General features: G+C 46.3%; 1 protein-coding gene across 2 annotated transcripts; it reads right to left on the bottom strand.

Annotated features, from left to right (window-relative positions):
- Positions 1-1,077: 1,077 nt before the first annotated feature.
- Positions 1,078-19,403, bottom strand: F2 (coagulation factor II, thrombin). 2 transcript variants are annotated; one of them, XM_046457188.2, is made up of 14 exons: positions 19,268-19,403; positions 18,741-18,904; positions 18,199-18,223; positions 17,967-18,017; positions 16,281-16,386; positions 16,069-16,205; positions 13,827-14,141; positions 13,387-13,515; positions 13,181-13,307; positions 12,512-12,679; positions 11,760-11,987; positions 11,411-11,592; positions 1,455-1,525; positions 1,078-1,339 (listed from the first exon to the last, which is right to left on the bottom strand). In XM_046457188.2, exons 1-14 carry the CDS (start codon positions 19,344-19,346, stop codon positions 1,199-1,201), a joined length of 1,923 nt encoding a protein of 640 aa, XP_046313144.1. In that variant the 5' UTR covers positions 19,347-19,403; the 3' UTR covers positions 1,078-1,198. The 2 variants fall into 2 exon arrangements, with proteins under 2 accessions (XP_046313144.1, XP_046313154.1); XM_046457198.2 differs by having other exon boundaries at positions 11,814-11,987.
- Positions 19,404-20,276: the final 873 nt, after the last annotated feature.

Raw genomic sequence — 20,276 nt, 5'->3', positions numbered from 1 at the left:
GCGGCTCTGGAGGTTGAGGCAGGAGGATTGCAAATTCAAAGCCAGCCTCAGCAACTTAGTGAGGCTCTGAGTAATTTAGTGAAGCCCTGACTCTAAATAAAAAGTAAAAAGGGCTGGAGATGTGACTCAGTGGTTAATACCCCTAGTTTTAATCCCTGCTACCAAAAATAAATAAATAAAAATAAAAACAATAAAGTCTATCATTCGTGATTTTTAAATTTATCCAAACCTTTTACAAATCCACTTAACCCCTAGGCCCTATTTCCTGGGAAAACAAATTGGTCTAATCTGTTAACTGCTGTGTGTGAATTTCAGGAAGCAACAGTCCCCCTGATAGGCTATTTGTGGGGATCAAAGAAGGGAGGAGGTAAGCAGCAGAGAAACTTCAAACATGCCAGGCTGGATGTCTACCCCTAGTTGCCAGGCAATAGTGGGAACAGAAGTACATCCTTTAAAATTTGAGAAATTTTCTCAGAGAGATCAAGGGACTAAACCATGGTTGTACCATCCAAGGCTGGAGCCAAAATCTGACCCAGAGGTCATGCTAGGTGCACTGCTATCAAATGAAGGCATTTTAAATACCAAGTCTCTTGGCAAAAATCTGCCATTTTAATGACATGAGGAAGAATGTAGGGTCTTACTAGGATAAGTCTGAGGTAAAGACAAAGATGCATCTACGTGTGTCCCCGTCCCCCAGCCTCTCCTCTGGGGTTAGGACAAGCTCTTTAGAGCAGAGCAACCAAAAGCACAGGCCTCACCAACCTTTGTTTCAATTCCTACTTTGATTTTTCTTAGATGTGGAACTCTGGACAAGCTACTTCTCCAAATCTGTTCACTTGCCTACCTCTTGTTTGGATAGTACCCACGTTCTATGAGTATTATCAAGACAATCTGTTAAAGCTCTGGGTGTGGAATGTTGTAAAATCTTATATATTCACCCTACCACCTCCCCTCTCAGCTGGCTGTGTCCTGGAGATGGTGGATTCTTTGAAGTTTTCCTGTGTAACCAGTAGTATTACTGGTTGTTCTGAGCCAAGTCCAGGAAGCTGCCCATGAACGGCACTGGGAGCATTGAGACTCATTGACAGAGTCACTTTTATTGAGAACTATCCTTTTAGAAACAAACCAAAAAAATAATTCTTTCACTGGATTGGTTTCTGTCACTTTGCAGTGAGGAGCCCAGAATGTGAGTGGCCCCTTATCCAAACCTATCAATGACCTTCTGTATCCACTTTTTCAGACGGAACACGTGTGTGTAGAAGCCATATTTCCCATTCCGGTCACAGCCTTCACCCCATGAGACGATGCCCGTTTGATACCAGCGATTGTTAAAGGGGCTCTGAGAAAGAAAGACGAAGTTTCCAATAGTCAAATCCAAGGTAGTGTCCCTCCTCACCCAACCCTCCCGCTTCCTTTGAAATCTACCCACCAGCCCTGGCCTCAGAGAAGCTTACCTTCATGACAAAGGGTCCCCCACTGTCACCCTCACAAGCATCTCCTCGCTTCCCTTCATCTGGTTTATAACCTAGAGAGAGAACAGCAGGGCTCAGGAGCCACTCCCATTCAAGGGCTATAGCCTGTGAGGATCCCTTGTCCCCTTCCAGCACTCATCCTTGACCTCTTCAATTCCTTACCGCACACATCCAGTCCTTTAGCAAATCTCACTGGCTCTACCTTCAGCATATATCCCAAATCCAACTATGTCTCACCACTTCCACTCCTGGACCTCTCCCCTGAACCATACCAGTTTTCCCAGTTCTACTCTGCCCACCTATAATCCATTCTTCCTCTACACACACCAAACTGAGAATGATTTTTTTTTAAAGGAAGTTAGACTTATAGGTAGCTGAGGATTATAGCTGTTCCCTTTATCCAAAACTGCCCACTATCCTCAACAAACAACACAGAATGAGATGAACAACCACGACACAGCCTACACACACAAACCACACCTTCAACATAAATAGAACACTCATCCAAATTTCAAATTAATTCAGTATATTGAGTTGTATATCTAAATACTGAAAATTATGTAGGAATGAGATGGAAAATAGCTGCTTGATAGATGGAATCAAATGGGGAATTTTATAAATAACCCTTAATCTACAAATAACTGGATGAAAACTAAATAGAACCATAGAAAGAGGCTATGTGAAAACAATACAAAGACCTGACAGGCACGGTGGCGCACGCCTGTAATCCCAGCAGCTCAGGAGGCCAAGGCAAGGAGGATCAAAGCCAGCCTCAGCAATTTAGTAAGGCTTGCTAAGCAACTCAGTAAGACCCTGTCTCTAATAAAAATACAAAATAGGGCTAGGGATGTAGCTCAGTGGTTGAGTGCCCCTGAGTTAAATCCCTGGTACCTAAAAAAAAATGAATAAAAAGACCTGAGCCAACAGAATTCTCCCCAGAATACAACTCCAAAACTGTAGCTGAATAAAATATCCTCAAACTTGTGCATGTGAAAAGAATCTTGAATCAGAAATCCAAAAAATCTAAATGGACAAAACAATGAGAAGAAATAAAAAGCAGAAAGTAATTGAAATGGAACTCAAGCCAAAAGAAGGCATTTGAGTTCCTAAGGGAGAACAATAAAACAATGGAACAGAAACAGTATTTCATTAATAATCCAAGAAAATTTCACAGAAATGAAGAACAAATTGAATGTACATAGCAAAAGGATCCAATGGGTACCTGGCAAAATTGACCCAAAATAATCAACTCTGAAACATCCAAACAAAACTGCAACGCTTCAGAGATGAAGTAAAAATCCTCAAGGCCTCCAAGCAAAAAGATTGAAAATTTTACAAGGGTGAAAGAATTACACTGGCATTAGACTTTTCAAAAACAACATGCAATTGGGCTCAGTGATGCACACCTGTAATCCCAGTGACTCAGAAGGCTGAGACAGAAGGATTGTGAGCTCAAAGCCAGCCTCAGTAACTTAGCAAGGTCTTGTCTCAAAATAAAAAGGGCTGGAATAGGAATTGTAATGCATTCTACTGTAATATGTAAAAAAATTAAAATTTAAAAAATTTTAAAAACATAAGAGCTGGAGATGTGGCTCAGTGGTTAAGTACCCCTGGGTTCAATTCCCAGTACCAAAAAATTCAAAGAATATTAACTTTGGGTTTTAGTTACAATAAAGTTGTCCTTTAATGCCAGGACTATGAAAAAAAAAAAATGATTGTAAGCTTACGACTCAGGAAACTCCACACCCATAACCCTTCTTGAAGAATCTTCTGATGGCTAAGCTTCCTCCAACCAAGAGCTGAGTGGGATGGGTTGGGGCTGTAGCTTAGTGGTAGAGTGCTTGCCTTGCATTCGAGAGGACTGGGTTCGATACTCAGCACCACATAAAAAATGAATAAATAAAACAAAGATACTGTGTCCATATAAAATTAAAAAGAAAAAGATCTGAGTGGGATTCTTCAATAGGAGGATTAATTAACTGTTCTAACAAGTAGAAATAGTACAACTAAAAATATGAGAGGAAAGGAAAATAAGCTCATTGATTTCCGTACAGCCGGCAGATGGAATTTAAAGGCGTAATTGAAAATTTAAGAAAAAAAAGCCAGGCATGGTATTGTACACCTGTACTCCCAGCCTCTCAGGAGCTTCACGAGGAGGAAGCAAGAAAGGATGTCTTGAGCCCAGCCTGGATAACAGAGCAACATCCCATCCAAAAAAAAAAAAAAAAAGGTCAGACATGGTGGCATACACCTGTAATCCCAGTGACTGGGGAAGTTGAGGCAGAAGGACCCCAAGCTCAAGGCCAGCCTCAGCAACTTAGCAAGACCCTGGCTCAAAATGAAAAATAAAAAGGGCTGGGATGTAGCTCAGTAGAAGAGCACCTTCTGAGTTCAATAACCACAACCAAAAGAAAAGAAAAACAAGGAATTAGGGCAGTTTGAAGTGGGATCCCAAAGACTATCACCAGAGCAAAATGTAATTTTTTTTTTTTTTTTTTTTTTTTGTACCAGGGATTGAACTTGGAGGCACTGAGCCACATCCCCAGACCTATGTTGTATTTTATTTAGAGACAGGGTATCACTGAGTTGCTTAGCACCATTTGCTGAGGCTGGCTTTGAACTTGAGATCCTCCTGCCTCAGCCTCCAGAAACTGCTGGGATTACAGGCATGTGCCACTGCACCCAGCTTAAACTTTCCTAAATATATAAAACTTTCAAATGCAAAGCTCACACATCATGACCTGGGGTTGTGGCTCAGTGGTAGAGCACTTGCCTAGCAAGTGCGAGGCCCTGGGTTCGATCCTCAGTACTACATAAAAATAAATAAAGGTATTGTGTCCAACTACAACTAAAATATAAATATTTTTTAAAAACACATCACATGAAATATACATAATAATTCTAAAATAATGAATTAATACTAACCCTATCAATCACATCAACAAATATGAATGGGCTTAACTCATCTATTAAAGTTTTAATTTGACTCATAAAGTAAGAATCTGCTATTTATGAGACATCTAAAACAATTCATAGAGGTTAAAAGTAAAGGGTTAGCAAAGAGTTATCAAAAAAAAGCAAGTGGGCTGGGGTCGTAGCTCAGTGGTAAAGAGCTTGCCTAGCATGGGTGAGGCCTTGGGTTTGATTCTCAGCACCACAAAAAAACAAATAAAATAAAGGTTAAATTCTTTAAAAAGAAAAGCAGGAACAGTGATCCTGAAACTGAAAATAATTTATTTTTTTTTAAATATATTTTTTTGAATTTTTTAATATTTATTTACTTTTTTTAGTTTCCGGCGAACACAACATCTTTGTTTGTATGTGGTGCTGAGAATCGAACCCGGGCCACACGCATGCCAGGCAAGCACGCTACCGATTGAGCCACATCCCCAGCCCACTGAAAATAATTTAAAGAATAATGTTAAAAGCTACAATCAAAATGAATAAGTAACAGTTATATATATCTGCACCAAATCATAAAGAAACCACATTTATAAAATAAAAACTATAGCGTATGTAAAAGAGGCAGACAGAAATACATTAGTAATAGATTTTGGGGGCTGGGGTTATGGCTCAGTGGTACCGCACTCGCCTTGCATGTGAGAGACCTTGGGTTCAATCCTCAGCACCACATAAAAATAAACAAAATAAAGATATTGTGTCCATGTATAACTAAAAAAATTTTCAAAAAATTAAATAAATAAATAAATTTGGGGGGCTGGGGTTGTGGCTCAGTGGTAGAGATCACTTGCTGAGCATGTGTGAGGCACTGGGTTCAATTCTCAGCACCACATATAAATAAAAAAAAATAAAGATCCATTGACAACTAAAAAATGTATATAGGGGCTGGGGATGTGGCTCAAGTGGTAGCGCGATCGCCTGGCATGTGTGCAGCCCAGGTTCGATCCTCAGCACCACATACAAAAACAAAGATGTTGTGTCTGCCGAAAACTAAAAAATAAATATTGAAAAATTCTCTCTCTCTCTCTCTCTCTCTCTCTCTCTCTCTCAAATATAAATAAATAAATAATGTATATAAAATAATAATTATAATAATAATAATAGCAAATAAATTTTCTATGGTGCTAGGGATCAAACCCAGAGTCTTGGTTATGTTAAACTCACAGTCAACCACTGATCTACAACCCCAGCTACAATAAGGGATTTTAATACAGCAAATGGTACAAAAGAGATTGAGTGAATTTAAGTAAGGCCATAAATTACCTAATAAGAAGTAATAAGGGCTGGGGTTGTGGCTCAATGGTAAAGAGCTTGCTACCATGGGTGAGGCCCTAGGTTCGATTCTCAGTACCTCATAAAAATAAATAAATAAAATGAAGGTATTGTGTCCATTTACAACAACAACAAAAAAAGACAGTAGCTTGGGAGGCTGAGGCAGGAGGATTGTGAGTTCAAGGTTAACCTTAGCAATTTAGTGAGGCCCTAAGCATTCAGTGAGACCCTGTCTCTAAATAAAATATAAAAAGGGCTGTGGTTAAGTGCCCCTGGGTTTAATCCCCATTTTTTAAAGAAGTAAGATACATTAGTGGATATTATATCAAACCTACACATGGATAATAGAGGACACACTTCTCAAGCACATATGTATCATATACAGAAATGGATCAAACATCATTCTCTCAAAAATTAAGTTCCAAAAAGTAGAATTATTACAAACAATACTCTCTTACCACAATGAAGTAAAACTAAAACTTATTAGCAAAATCAAAATACAGAAGGATCTTCTCATCTTGAAATTTATGTTTATTTTATTTTACTGTTCTGAGGATTGAACCCAGGTGTGTCCACCACTGAGCTATCTATCTCCCAGTTCTTTTTTACTTTTTGAGATATGGTCTCAGGAAATTCTGCCTCAGCCTCCCAAGCCACTAGGATTATAATCCTATGCCACCACATCTGGGTCCCGTCCTGAAATTTAAAAACCACCTTTAAACAACTCTTGGGTGAAAAGGGAATACAAACAATTTACTGAATTTTTTACAACAATGGTAACAACTAGAAGAAAATGAGTGGCCCTAATCAATAGATATGGAAGATAAAAAATAAATAAACCAGCCAGGCATGGTGGCATATGCCAGGAATCAGCTACTCAGGTGGCTGAGGCAGGAGGATCAGAAATTTCAGCCAATCTCAACAATTTAGCAAAACCCTTTCTCAAAATTTAAAAAAGAGGGGTGAGGTAGGAGTATACTCCATAGTAAAGCACCCTTGGGTTAAATCCCTAGTGACCAAATAAGAAACAAAAATTTATAAACCAAATTGTCAGTTCAAAAAGTCAGAAAGAAAACAACAAAGTAAACCAGAAGAAAGCACAGGAGATAAAAAATTTAAAATATTACCAAATAGGGGCTAGAATTGTAGCTTGGCCATAGAGTGCTTGCCTTGTGTGTGTGAGGCATTGCGTTCAATTCCCAGCACCACATATAAATAAGAAAATAAAGGTCCTTCAATAACCAAAAAAAAATTTTTTTTAAATACTCTTTAAAGGGGCTGAGGCTGTGGCTCAGTGGTACAGGGCTTGCCTAGCATGTGTGAAGCACTGGGTTCAATTCTCAGCACTACTTACAAATAAATGAGTAAAACAAAGGTCCATACATCTAAAAAATTTTTTAATATTTTTTTAAAATAATCTTTAAAAAATATTACTGAATAGACAAATGATAGACTCATATGGAAAAGAAAAGAAAAACAATAGGCCTAATTATGGAACGAGTCAAATTCCTAGGTGTTATTTATTTGTTTTTGCAAAACTAGCAAACCACTAGCTAATTTACTCAAGAAAAATAAGGGAGAAAACACAAATATGTAAAAGTTACCAAGGAGGGAAAAAAAACACAAGGGAATGCACTGCAGCACTCAAGAAAGACAATAGCAGACTTGAACAAATGGAAAGACATTTCTTACCCTTGGATAGATATGACTGAAGATCAAAAGGATGTCAGTTTGCCCTAAATTAGTTTATAAATGTAACATATGTCAATATGCTTTTTTAATGGAACTAGAGAAGTTGATACTAAATTCATGTGGAAAACCAAACCTGAAAGAATTGCCAGGAAAACACTGGAAAAGAATAAGCAAGAGAGATGAGCCCTACTAGACACCCAACATATTCTAAAGCCTCTCCAGTTATAATAACCTGGAGGCTAAAGCAAAGCTCAGTAGTAGAGCATTTATTTGCCTCACATGGGTGAGGCCCAGGGTTCTATCCTCAGCAGTGTCCCCCAAATGTGTTACTGGCTCAAAAAATAGACAACTGAACAATGTGTCCAAAAACATACTCAAGTACACATAAAAACCTAGAATGTGATGAAAGGGGCAAAAATGGAATTTTGAATGAATGGTGTAGGGATAGCTAGTTGGTATCTTAGCAAGATACTGTCTCAACATTAAAACATTTTTTTAAAAAAGGACTGGAAACATACTTTATATACAACCAGAGATATGAAAAAACTGTGCTGCATATGTGTAATAAGTATTGTAATGCATTTCATGTCACTTATTTTTTAAAAAATCATTTAAAATTTTAAAAAAGAAAAGGACGGGATATGTAACTCAGTGGTAAAATGCACCTGGGTTCAATCCCTAGCACCAAAATCCAGATTCAATTTCTTTTCTTTTGGTACTGGGATTGAACCCAGAGGCACTTTGCCATTGAGCTACATCCCCAGTCCTTTTTAGTTTTTATTTTGAGGCAGAGGCTCCCTACATTGCCCAGTTTGACCTTTATTGCAATCCACTTGCCTCAGTCTCCCAAATTGCTGGGATTACAGGCATGTGCCCCCATGTTTAGCTACATAAGATTTATTTTTTTAATTGCATGGCAAATGATTATAAATAATTTTTAAAAAACTGAAAAGCTGCAGAAAATATTTGTGATATATATCACAAATAAAGGCCTACTATCACAAGTTCATGAAGAAGTCTTTTTTTGTGTGTGGGGAGAGGCGAGGGTATCAGAGATTGAACTCAGGTGAACTCAACCACTGAGCCCCATCCCCAGCCCTATTTTGTATTTTATTTAGAGACAGGGTCTCACTGCGTTGCTTAGCCTTGGTTTTGCTGCTGGCTTTGAACTTGCGATCCTCCTACATCAGCTTTCCGAGCTGCTGGAATTACAGGCATGCACCACTGTGCCCACAGAAGTCTTAAAAATTGATGGGAAAATACCAAAAAATGGGCTAAAAATCAAGAAAAAACAATTCACAAAAATTATCTGAAAATGATCATTAAGCATATGAAAAGGTGTTTGACTTCTTTTTCAATTAGAAAAGGCAAATTAAAACTATGAGGAGATGTTCTCTCTCACCTCTCAGGTTTGTGAAAATGAGAAAGTATGGCATTCTGTTGGCAACGCTGTGGGGAATGGGCATTTTCATACACCGTAGATGGCAATGCAAGTTGGTACAGCCCATGTGGAAAGAAATTTGGAAATACCTAACAATACCTAAAATACCTAACATGAGTTCACCTCTTGACCTAACATCACCACTTCTAGAAATACTGGAAGACACACCTCCAAGGATCCAAAAATAGATGTGTACAAGATTATTCACCATAGCATTGTTTGTAACTGCAAACTACTGGAAATACTCTAAATGTCCATTCCTGGGAAACTGTTGAATAATCCATGGCATACCCATATAATGGAGTACTATGTAATTCTTTAACCAATATGGAATGCTTTTCCAGGATACACTCATTATATGGAAAAAGTGAAATACAAAGATTTTCTATATTGTGTTATGCTGTGTGTAATATAAGAGGAAATAAGAAAATGTGTCTGTTCATTGGTGCAAAAAGAAATACAGAAACAACAAGCCACAAACAAATGAGATTGGTTAATTACAGGAAGAGGATGGAAATGTGGTTGGAAGGCAGGGGGATGGGGAGAGAATAGAAGGAAGCAGAAGTGTCACCTCTAAAGTGTACAGTACCTGTCTCTTTTATGATCACTTGAACATTTCACGTACTTTAAAAGTAAATACAACAAAGATGGAGGAGGTAATATTGAACACAACCAGAAATGAATAAGTCTAATGGTATTTAAAATAAATAATACAGAGAAATGTGGGGAAGAATCAACCCAACTCAGTTACTTTTGGACTGAGTATTTTCACTGTGTACTCTTAGGGAAGCAATGGTTAAGAAATATTGAATTGGGGCTGGAGATGTGGCTCAAGCGGTAGCGCGCTCGCCTGGCATGCGTGCGGCCCGGGTTCGATCCTCAGCACCACATACAAGCAAAGATGTTGTGTCCGCCGAAAACTAAAAAATAAATATTAAAAAAAAATTTAAAAAAAAAAAGAAATATTGAATTCTGTTAACAGGATTTTCACAGGGTCACACTTGAGGGAGTCTCAGTGTGCTCTGGTATTGATCAAATAAATAAACACATCATGAATAATGGGAGTCAGGTATTTCACTGTCAAGAATTACAAATATGGAAAGGGAGAAGCTAAAATGCATCTTGTGGTATTACTTTGGAATTGGAGGTCACAGTATGAATTCTTGATTTCTGATTAGACAGCTATAAAAATGGATATGGATGTTGTTACAGGTGTTGTGCACATATGATTATTCAGCTCTCTCCATGTAGAAAGGTGCCTAGAAGCATGACACCCCAGTAGCAATGTGCACAATAGCCCCTGCATCTTGGTTTCTAAATACCACTCTCTATTGGAAGGGTTACTTGGAGAAATGACTGTGATTCAAGAATGCAGTCATTCTTCTGTACATCTTGTTGTGCCATAAAGTAAGGAAGTACTCAAAGAATGACAGGAAGCAGGGCTGGGGTTGTGGCTCAGTGGTAGAGCACTTGCCTAGCATGTGTGAGGCACTGGGTTCAATTCTCAGCACCACATACCAATAAATAAATTTAAAAAATTAAAAAATTAATCAACAACTAATAAAAACATTTAAAAAAAAAAAAAAAAGAATGACAGGAAGCAGGACAAAGTGATCCATTCCTATAATCCCAGCAATTTGGAAGGCTGAGGCAAGAGGATAGCAAGTTCAAGGCCACCCTCAACAACTTGTCTCAAATTTACAAAGAAGCAAAAGAGCTGGAGGTGTAGTTCCTTGGTTTCAATCTCTAATACTGCAGGAGGAGAGAGAAGAACTAAGGCACTAAGGAAAGTGCCCACCCTCTTCCTGCACTCCTCTCCCACCTCATCTCCTGATGCTTTGCTGGGTTTACTATACTCCAGCCCACAGACCTCCTTGGCACTCCTCAGACTTGCCATGCATTCTCCCAACTCAGGGCCTTTGCACCTGCTGCCCCCTCAGCCTGACATGTGCTTTCCCCTCAACATGCCTCGGTTACTCCTCTGCTTCTTCCTGTTTCTGCAAACATCATCTTCTAAGGCTTTCTCCAACCCTCTCTGCCCACTCTATTTACAAGCACGATTACCCTTGTCATCCTCACTTGCTCCCTTAATCTGCCTTATTTTTCTTCATAGCACTTACAGGGACTGATGTTCTAGATCTGTTCATCGACATTCTCTCCTAGGAAGGAAGCTGTCTCAGGAAACAGGTATCCTCTGTGTGGGTCCCTGTTGTGTACCCTTGAGCACCCCCTGGAGCAGAGCAGGCGCTCGATAAATATTTGCTGAATGATTGAATGAATGGCTTTTCCCCACTCATGACCTCTCGTTGCTGAGCTCGTGTGTACTGAACACTGAACTGGTGGCTGTCCCCATGTCAGATGCTTTATGTACACTCTTTCATTTGGCCCTCTCACAACCTTATGGCATGAACATTTTATCTCCATTTTACAGAGAAAGAAACTGAGCCTCCAAGAGGTTCGGCTCTTGGCTTATAAGTGACTGGAGCCAGAACCCCAAGTATGTGTCCATAACTTGTCTCAAGCTACCAGTGTGAGTCCCTGCTGTCCCCAGGCCTGTGAAGCACAAACTTGCCAGCGCAGAACATGTTGTCCGTAATGCGGATCCGAGTGGAGGCCTTGCAGATGGGCCGCTCCACGATGGGCAGATTGACCACCTGCAGGACACTGGGCTGCACCTCACTGACGGTGGTCGTCCATGTCTCCTTCAGATTGCCCCAGCCTGTGACCCGCCCTTTATATCCAGCCTGGAGCAAGCTTGGGGAAAGAGAAAAGGACCTGGTAAGACCAACCCTCCAGCAGCCTCTGGAACCCAACCCCACTCCTAGAGACCAGAATCTAAACCTCCAGCACAGGAAAGAACTTGCATTTCCTCCCTGAGACTGAGGCCTGGCAAGGAGGAAGGAACAGCAGCCAGGCCACACCTCATCAGCCCACCAGAAATCCAGCCAATGCCCCCGCAGGTCTGGCTGCCCCACCTGGCTGCCGTCTGCTTGTCGGGCAAGCATACGGGGTGAATGTGGTCGCTGAAGGTGATGGGCTTCTTGAGCTTCAGCAGGGCGATGTCCCGGTCCAGGTTCTCCCGCCAGTTGTACCTGGGGTGGATGTAGATCTTCTCCAGCATGGATATCTTTTCAACGTTCCGCTCGTACCTGCACACGCGCCAACAGAGACCCGGAGAGACCATGGACTCACCCAAGTGAGAGGCAGCAGTTCCCCCAAAAAGTAAACTGCCTGTCCTCAGGGTCTGGGAGGCAGGGTGATCACAGGGCCACCAGGGAGGGGACAGAGCTAGTTCCTGTCTTGATAGCCTCCTGGAAGCTTCCTCCCAGCCCTAAACCCACACAGGGCTCTGGGGTCAGGCAGGCCAGGAGCCAAGGACAGAAGCACAGGCCATGCACCCTGTTCACACAGTCACTATCTGAAGAGACTCCAACCAGGGCCATGTCCTGGTGTCTGGAATAGAGTGGGGGACAGACCAGGGTTTCACTCTTTGACCCCAGCTCCAAGCCTCCATCAGGACATGGCCAATTGGGCCTTTCCGGTGGGGACAGCTAGGATGTCATATTGTGGGAAGGAACACATTTCCCACATACCCCGGAGCTACCAGGGTCCTCACAGGCATCCTGGAGGACACAGACCACTGCCAGACACACATAGGTCACTGGCTCTGTACCTGGTGCGGGAGTGCTTGCCAATGCGCACCAGAAGGTCATTCTCAGTGAAATTCTTGTCCCAGGGTGGGTACAGAAGGCAGTGAGCAGCTGTGAGGACCCAGCGGTCACTGATGAGGCTGGCCCCACACAACAGCTCCTGGGGACTCTTCCGGAAGAGCATCACCTGCCTGGTAAGGGGAGCAGGAGGCATTAGGACCCGGGGCACTGCCCTTCACCAGCCCTAAAAGTAGAAAGAAGTCCCAACTGAAACCTAGCTGGACAGAGCTGCCTCCTGGGCTAGGCTCCCAACTTGACCTGGGGGACTGGAGGGACTAGAGTCCCCACGTGATGCTAGGGCTGCTTCCTGCTTTTTGCAACCCTTCCCAGCCTCCTTCAGGGCAGAGTCTGCACCGCTTAGCACAGCTCTGGAGCCAGGAGAACTGGAGTCGAGTGCTGCAGCGAGCCTGGGGTGGGGCATTTGGGCTCTCTGGGCCTCAGCTCCGCCATCTGCTTTGGACAATTAATAGACCCAATCTCATACGTTGCTGTGTGGATAAGAGATCACGGGTGCTAATGTCATCTGGGAAGCCCAAGCCTCTGGGCAGAGGGATCCTGCAAAGACTGAGGGGTGGGGACCAGCAGCAGCCCACCCGCTGGAGTGACTGATAGTGCATGGCTCCAGGACTCACCAAGGTGCGATGCCAACTTCAGCGTCCCAGCCCTCTACGATACGCCCATCAATGTAAGAATCCAAAAGCTCATCTTCAGTTTTGTCCTTCACTGTCTTCTTCTCGAACAGAGGCCGCAGCCCGCAGTCTGCAGAGCAAACCAGGTGGTGAGGGGCTAATTGTGGGTACCAGCCCCAGCGCGACACAGACACCCATGGATGCCTCACCTGCCTCCCCGCTGCCAAAGGTCTTCTCATCAAAGAAGGTCTGGAACTCCTCCTTGGTGGTGCGTCCTCCTATGGTCCCGTCCCCATCCTCGCTCAGTGCATCCCCTGGCCCCTCTTCCACGGCCTCCTCTGTAGGGACCCCAGCACTGGCTAGGGCTGGGGTAGGGCACTCCTCACCCATGCCCTAGATCCCCACATACCCCAGCCAACCGTGGAAGACATTGGTGCTGAGGTTAAGAGCACACACACACACCTGGGTCACTAGGCAACTGCCTCAGTGCCTCAATGTGCTGGTCTGTGAAATGGGAATAGGACCTACACCCTGGGTTTCTGTGAGGCTATGATGAAGACTCTGGTGTGGCTAAGGGGCAGCGCCTGTTCTTGTTAGTCTCCCCCAGCTTTGTCCTCTGCATCTCAAGACCCCTACCCTGCCTGCTCACCACAATAGTTGAGGTCGCAGTACTCAAAGTCACCAGCCTGCCCAGCCACGTAGCACCAGGCACCTTCCTCATCCCCATCTGGGTTGCGGCAGAAGTTTTCCACCAGCTTCACCTCTGGGCTAAAATCCTGGTCCTTGCTCAGGGCCTTGGCCTGCGGGCTGGACCAGGACAGGCAGGGAGACCCGTGCGTTGTCACTGCCAGTTTCCCTTCGTACTGCCGGCCTCGCTCAGGGACACACTGCTCCGATGAGGGTGACAGGTTCCCCCTGGAGCCTCCAGAGCGGGGAGTCATCTCCACAGTGAAGCGCTCCTCACCTGGTGGGAAGGAGACAGGTGCAGAGTGGGTGGACCATACATGGAGCCCGGCAGGCTAGGGTTAGCTGACGTCTGTCTGTCTGACCTCAGCTGGCCTCTTCAGCTTCAGTTCCCTGCTTTCCCCCAGTACTAGTGCTTTTGCAGGGTTGTTGAGAGGATTAAACAAAATGTCCAGCATAAGCATCAGACAAGCCGGAGATCTGTAACCAGCTTCATCGTACAGGGCGTGTTGTGATTTTCTAATTTTTTTATTTTGCAGCACTGGGGACTGAACCGGAGGGTGTTCCACCATGGAGTCACATCCCCAGTTCTTTTTATTTTTTACTTTGAGACAGAGTCTTGCTAAATTGCTCAGGCTGCTTTGAACAGACTGGCTTTTCCTGCCTTGGTCTCTCCACAGTCAGTAGGATTATAGGCTATGTGACACTGACACTGTACCTGGCTTGAATATCTGTAATTTATTGGTAGTGACTTCATGGAGTCCCCCCCCCTTTTTTTTTTCTAGTGGCACTAGGGATTGAACCAGGGCCACTCTGCCCTTTTTCTATTTTTTGATTTTGAGATAGGACCTCACTAATTTTCCCAGGCTGAGATGGAACTTGCAACTCTCCCTGGGATTACAGGGGTGCACCACTGCTTGGTACCAGGGATTAAACCCAGGGATGCTTAACCACTTAGCCATATCCCCAGCCCTTTTTAGTTTTTATTTTGATACTGGGTCTTGCTAAGTTGCTTAGGGCTTCGCTAAATTGCTGAAGCTGGCTTTGAACTAACTATCCTCCTGCCTCAACCTCCCAAACCACTAGGATTACAGGCCTGCACCACCACACCCAGCTTGGGTTCTGTATTCTTATAGGGCATGGCAGGAAAGATTGGTGGAGTCTACTAGGAATGCCTGTGTGGTTTCGGCGTGCCTGCAACCCATTTCTCATCAGTGTGTATGGGGGAAGGTGGATAAGAGTAGTTGTTTTTGGTTAAGGTGATTGGTATCTTGCTTTAAGACCAGACCCAGAAGGAAGCTATGAGTCCAAGAGGGATTCAGAAAGAACAAAACCCAGAAACCCACGTTCCCTGGATTGAATCGCTGTTCTGAATTCTTTATCCCTGCCTGCGGCCACATCATTTCCCTGTGATTTTAGAGGTAGCCAGTATTTTACGCCTTGAGTTGCCCTTGATCATGTGACTTGCTTCAGCCAGTAGAACTTGGGTGGGACTGACTGCCCATTCTGGCCTAGGCCTTAAGACATTAAAAACATTCTGCCGTCACTGGGGGGAAGAGCTGCCCCAGGGAATTGCTGGCACGCAGCCTCAGCCCCAGCATGAGCATGAGGGAGCAGCTCTGGGGCCAGAGCAGCTGGGAGCCAGGCTCAGCTGGACCCATCATTTGGAGCAGAGCCAAGCCCAGCCTACATCCATTGACATCAGACACACTAGCGAGTGCAGCTGAGACCAGCAGAGCCACCCCAGCCCAGCCTGGTCACGTAAGAAGGACATGCTGGTTGTGCGTGCCCCTGAGCTACTGCAGCTGCTGTTTTGCAGCGTTACTGTGGCTATAGCTAAGCCACACACCATGGGAAGAGAGAACAACAGACTCTTGCAGGCCTGAGCTGTCTAAGGCTTGCTCTGTGTTGCTCAGCAAAGGGTTTGGGGACTGAAATGGTCAGGGAGGGCTTCCTGGAAGAGAATGCCTTGCGGGAGAGAAAGCAGGTTCCGAATGTGCCAGAGCCTGGATGAGAAGGCAGCCAACACCTGAGAGAGAAGTCGGCTCGCCCAGGTCTCCCCACCTCCTGACTGACAGGCACATTCAGTTTTGAATGACTAACTTCAGTGGTAAAGGTAGCCAGGGTCTTTTTGCCCATTCCGGGCTGTCAGACCCCTGGACGATCCCTGGGCCTTGGTCACCGACCGCCTGATTGCCCCAGCTTACCACAAACGGGGACGCTGCACTCTTCCCTCCGCACCGTGGGGTCTGTGGTGTAGCACCAGGGCCCTGTGGTGCTGCCGTCCGGGTTGCGGCAGAAATTCTCCTGCAGTTCAGCCCCAGGATGGGTGGTGGAGTTGATGCTGGAATAGGAGATTGCTCAGCAGGAGCCATGCCTGCCCCTCGTCCTCACTCCCCGTTCTCAGCCCACCACTCACTCAGGTTTATGTGGGTAGCGACTCTTCCACAGCTGACACTCAATGCCTGACCGGGTGACGTTCACATGTCCTCGGTAGTTCATGCCCAGATCCTTGGCACAGTTACCTGCAAGGAGACCCCAGCCTGGGTCAGCTGAATCCAGAGGATTTGTCCCCTTCTCTCCTGGCAAAACTCTGTCTGTCCACCCTCCCCAAGCTCCCTCTGGCCCACTCTTCTTAGCCCACAACATCCCTGCTCAGCAACTCCTGTGCACACAACAGTTCTCTATCCCATTTAACAGCTGTCACCAGATAGTCACTGAGTGCTCACTACATGAGAACCATGTGACAGGTACCATGCCAGGTACTGAGGACCTAGCAATAAGTAAGACAGTCACAGTCAAGGTAGGTGCCTGTCTCCATGGAGCTTCTGTTCATTGGCTCCTTGTGGCCAGTAAAACGAAAAAGTGAACAAGGTCCTTCTAATTGGGCTCCGGTCTCTCCCCCTGTCATCTTAGTTGCTCATGCTTCAGGGCCTTTGCACATGATACCTCCTCTGAGGGCATGTTTCCTGGTTTCACCAGGGCATCCCTCTAGGTCAGATAAACCCTACTTCTTCTCGGAAGCAGTCCCTGATTCTGCTATCAAACCAGATGTGCTTCTCGTGTGTGTGTGTGTGTGTGTGTGTGTGTGTGTGTTGTACCAGGGATTGAACCCAGGAGCACTCAACCACTGATCCACATCCCCAGTGCTCTTTATTTTTTGAGACAGGGCCTCGGCTAAGTTGCTTAGGGCCTTGCTAAATTGCTGAGGCTGGCTTTGAACTCACGATCCTCCTACCTCAGCCCCCTGAGCTGCTGGGATAACAGGCGTGTACCACTGCTGCCAGTTTCTCATGTGTTTTCTTGGTACCTGGAGTAGAACTTTTCTAGAGATCATGTTCATGTTTTGTATTTTGTTTTTCTATAAGATCGGGAGGTCCTTGAAGACAGGGACTGTATTCAATTTTCTTAAAATTCCCAGCACCTGACACACTGCCTGGAGCCTACCAAAATGTTTATTAAGTTATTTAACAATTGAAACTATGGCTAGTGATAGGAGTTCCATGTCATGGGGCCTATTGTCACAATGAAGATGTGTTTGGAACACTTGAGGAGCAGGGAGGGTCCCTGAAGGCTCAGAGAAGGTGGAGGCCTTTGAACTAGTATTGAAATAGGGGCTTTCAGTGGGCTGTGAACGGTGACACTATAATTAAGGACCAAGAAGTAGGAACATCCTGACATGCTTCCAGAAGTGCTTGTAGTCAGAGTAGCAGGGGTTTGGGTTCACATTTGGTACAGCAGGAAGTCTAGAAAGGGAAGTTAAGGGCAGAGCCTGCAAAGTTTGCCAGGCTAAGACACCTGTGTTTTTTTCTGTGAGGGTAATGGGGAGCCACTGAAGGTTGTAGAGAGTATGTGACATTATCAGAGCTGTGACTCAGGTAGACAGAAGGTCCAGTCAGGCAAACAAGAATAAGGGTCTAAAAATTAATTATCCATTCACTCCTTTGTCCCTCCAACATGAATCACCTGCTGACTCTTAGAGATCCACATGCAAATACACATCCTTGACGACAGGGACTTCAATGTCAGGGCCACACTCCCCACCTGCTCTCCTCCTCTTCCAGGTGGCCCTGGCAGATCCTGCCCCCACCCTGTCGCTCCTCACCTTCCATACACTCCATGAAGTTGGCTCTAGGTTTCCTCACTGGCTCACAAGCTGGAAAAGATCAGGAACACCTTTGGGATCGGGGCAGGGACAGGACGGGCTGGAGTGAAAGCAGGGGATGACAGGGACAGCAGCCGACTAAGAGAGGGATGGGGGGTGGTGGCATGCTCCAGGAGGTTCTAGGGGCAGGGCGTTCTCTGGCCGGAGCCCCCGCCTCCCTTCCTGCACTCACCTGTGTACTTGGCCCAGAACACATCCTGAAAAACAAGGGCTGGGATGAGACTCTGGCAGGATGGAGTTTGTCTCCCTCAGCCTGTCACACAGGGGCGGGAGGTGCGGGGCCAAGTCTCCTACTTTTGCTTCCAAAAGGAGAAGAGTGTGTGAGGAGAGAGGAGTCCCCGGCACACACCCCACCGTGGGCTGGGGGAGAGGGACACGCAGGGCCCCCGGTTGGGAAGGGCTGCCCAGGGCTCCAGGTGCACGAGACCCCAGCCCGGGCTCCTGGCCTCACCAGTTCCCGGCCAAGGGTGGCGCAGAGGGCAGAAGAGCTTCCACCAGGATCAGGCACCCCCAAGAGCCCAGCGTAGGCACATAGGAGGCCCTGGATGTCAGGGAGCCTCAGCAGGACTTGACCGTGACACATCCCCGGTGGAGGGGCCTCCCAAGAGCCACTGAGGCTACCCATCTTGCAGCTCTCAACGAGGAGGGCTGACCTGCTCCCCTGCTGCGGCACAGAGCCGGCCGGCCGCCCTCCTGGGAGCAGCCCAGGCTCACCGTGGCGCTGGTGGACTCCAGGGCCTCGAAGGCCTCCTCGTAGCTGCACCGCTCCTCCACGCACTCCCGCTCCAGGTTGCCCTTGCGCAGCTCCTCCAGGAAGCCACTGTTGGCCCGCCGGACCCGCTGGAGCAGCGACAGTGCTTGCTGAGGGGCCAGGAACACTGCAGTAGGAGGGTCGTGGGACGGTGGCCTCAAAGAGCTCGGCTGTCCTGGCCATTTTTGTGGGGGCAGGAAGCAAGCCTGGCCTGCCCCGCTGGCTTCCAAGAGGGGGTTTCTGGGATGCTGAGTCCCTGCAGGCTGCTGACACAGCTTCCCAGCTCCCCTCCTCTAACTGGTGCCCCTTGCCCACTCCCCCACCACGGCTGGGAGAAGCAGTGGCCGGCCTGCCAGCCCCGAGCACCTGCCCGCTTCCCTAAGCGGGACACTCTACCTGAGACCCACCCCAGGCCGGCCTGGGCTCTCTGCTGAGCCCGGGGACCCACACCCCAGCCCCTACCCTGCCCCAGCTTCCCGGTGCCCCCTACCATCCTGGCTGTGCACAAGGGCAACCACGGCAGCCAGGGCCAGGCAGCCAGGTAGCCCCAGGCCTCGGACGTGCGCCATAGTGCGTCAGCTCCTGGGACTCTGAGGGACTGCCCTGACCCCTCGGTTAATGTTGAACCAACATGAAGAAATGTGTGGAAAGGGAGAGGTCCGCGGGTCAGGGCCATGGGGACAAGCAGACAGATAGTCCTCTGGTCCACCCCCACCACTGGGGAGGACAGGTCTTCCTGGGGCCAGGGACAGGTTTCTGAGAGGAAGTCACAAAGGTAAGTTTATAGCCCATGCCCCTCCTCCCTCCCTGAGACATGGGTGAAAGTGTCAGTGGGGCCACCAGACCTTCCTGAGGTTCCTTCCTATCCTAACAAATAGTGACGGGCACTTCGGCCTCTGTGGGCTGAGTTTCCCTATCTGTACAATGGGAATCATACTTTTGTTGTCAGAACTAAGGGAGATTATGAATGTAAGCCCATGAAATACAGAAAGTGCTTAATAATCTGTAGGTCTACACATGCAAATCAACGAGGAGGCTATGTAATCATAGTGCGCAGGTATAAGGAATGGAGACAGGGGTGTGGCAGGATGGAAGCTGGCCCCTTGCCCTTGGATGACCTGGGGTAGGGACAGCTAACATTGGCCCCAGCCCATTTCTCCTTTTTCCTGGCTAGGGTGCTGTGGAGGAGTGTTTGTGTGGGACAGTTGCCTGTCTGGGAGGAGGAGCTGTGCCCAGGGCCTCTTGGGCCTTCCATGTATCATCTTCTCCCATCTCCTGCCTTAGGACGAGCCAGTCCAAATCCCTGGGTCTTCAGGGCAGGACCCTTCTCTTCCACCTGTCTGCCCTGTGCCAGGCTAGGGAGGCTTCTGGGCCCAGCCTGTGCCTGTCCCTCCCCCATTTCCTATTTGCAAAGTAAATATTAGTCCTGGGTCTAAGTAGAACAGAGGGACAAAGAGCAGGAACACAGAGAAGCCCAGGTGCTTGACCTGCCTTGCCTG

Source organism: Marmota monax, unplaced genomic scaffold (assembly GCF_021218885.2).
Source record: "Marmota monax isolate L192 unplaced genomic scaffold, Marmota_monax_Labrador192_F-V1.1 WCK01_AAM20220418_F8-fsc00047, whole genome shotgun sequence".
Taxonomy (NCBI): Eukaryota; Metazoa; Chordata; class Mammalia; order Rodentia; family Sciuridae; genus Marmota; species Marmota monax.
Note: the sequence above shows the minus strand (reverse complement) of the source record. Positions and strands in the feature narration are given on the sequence as shown.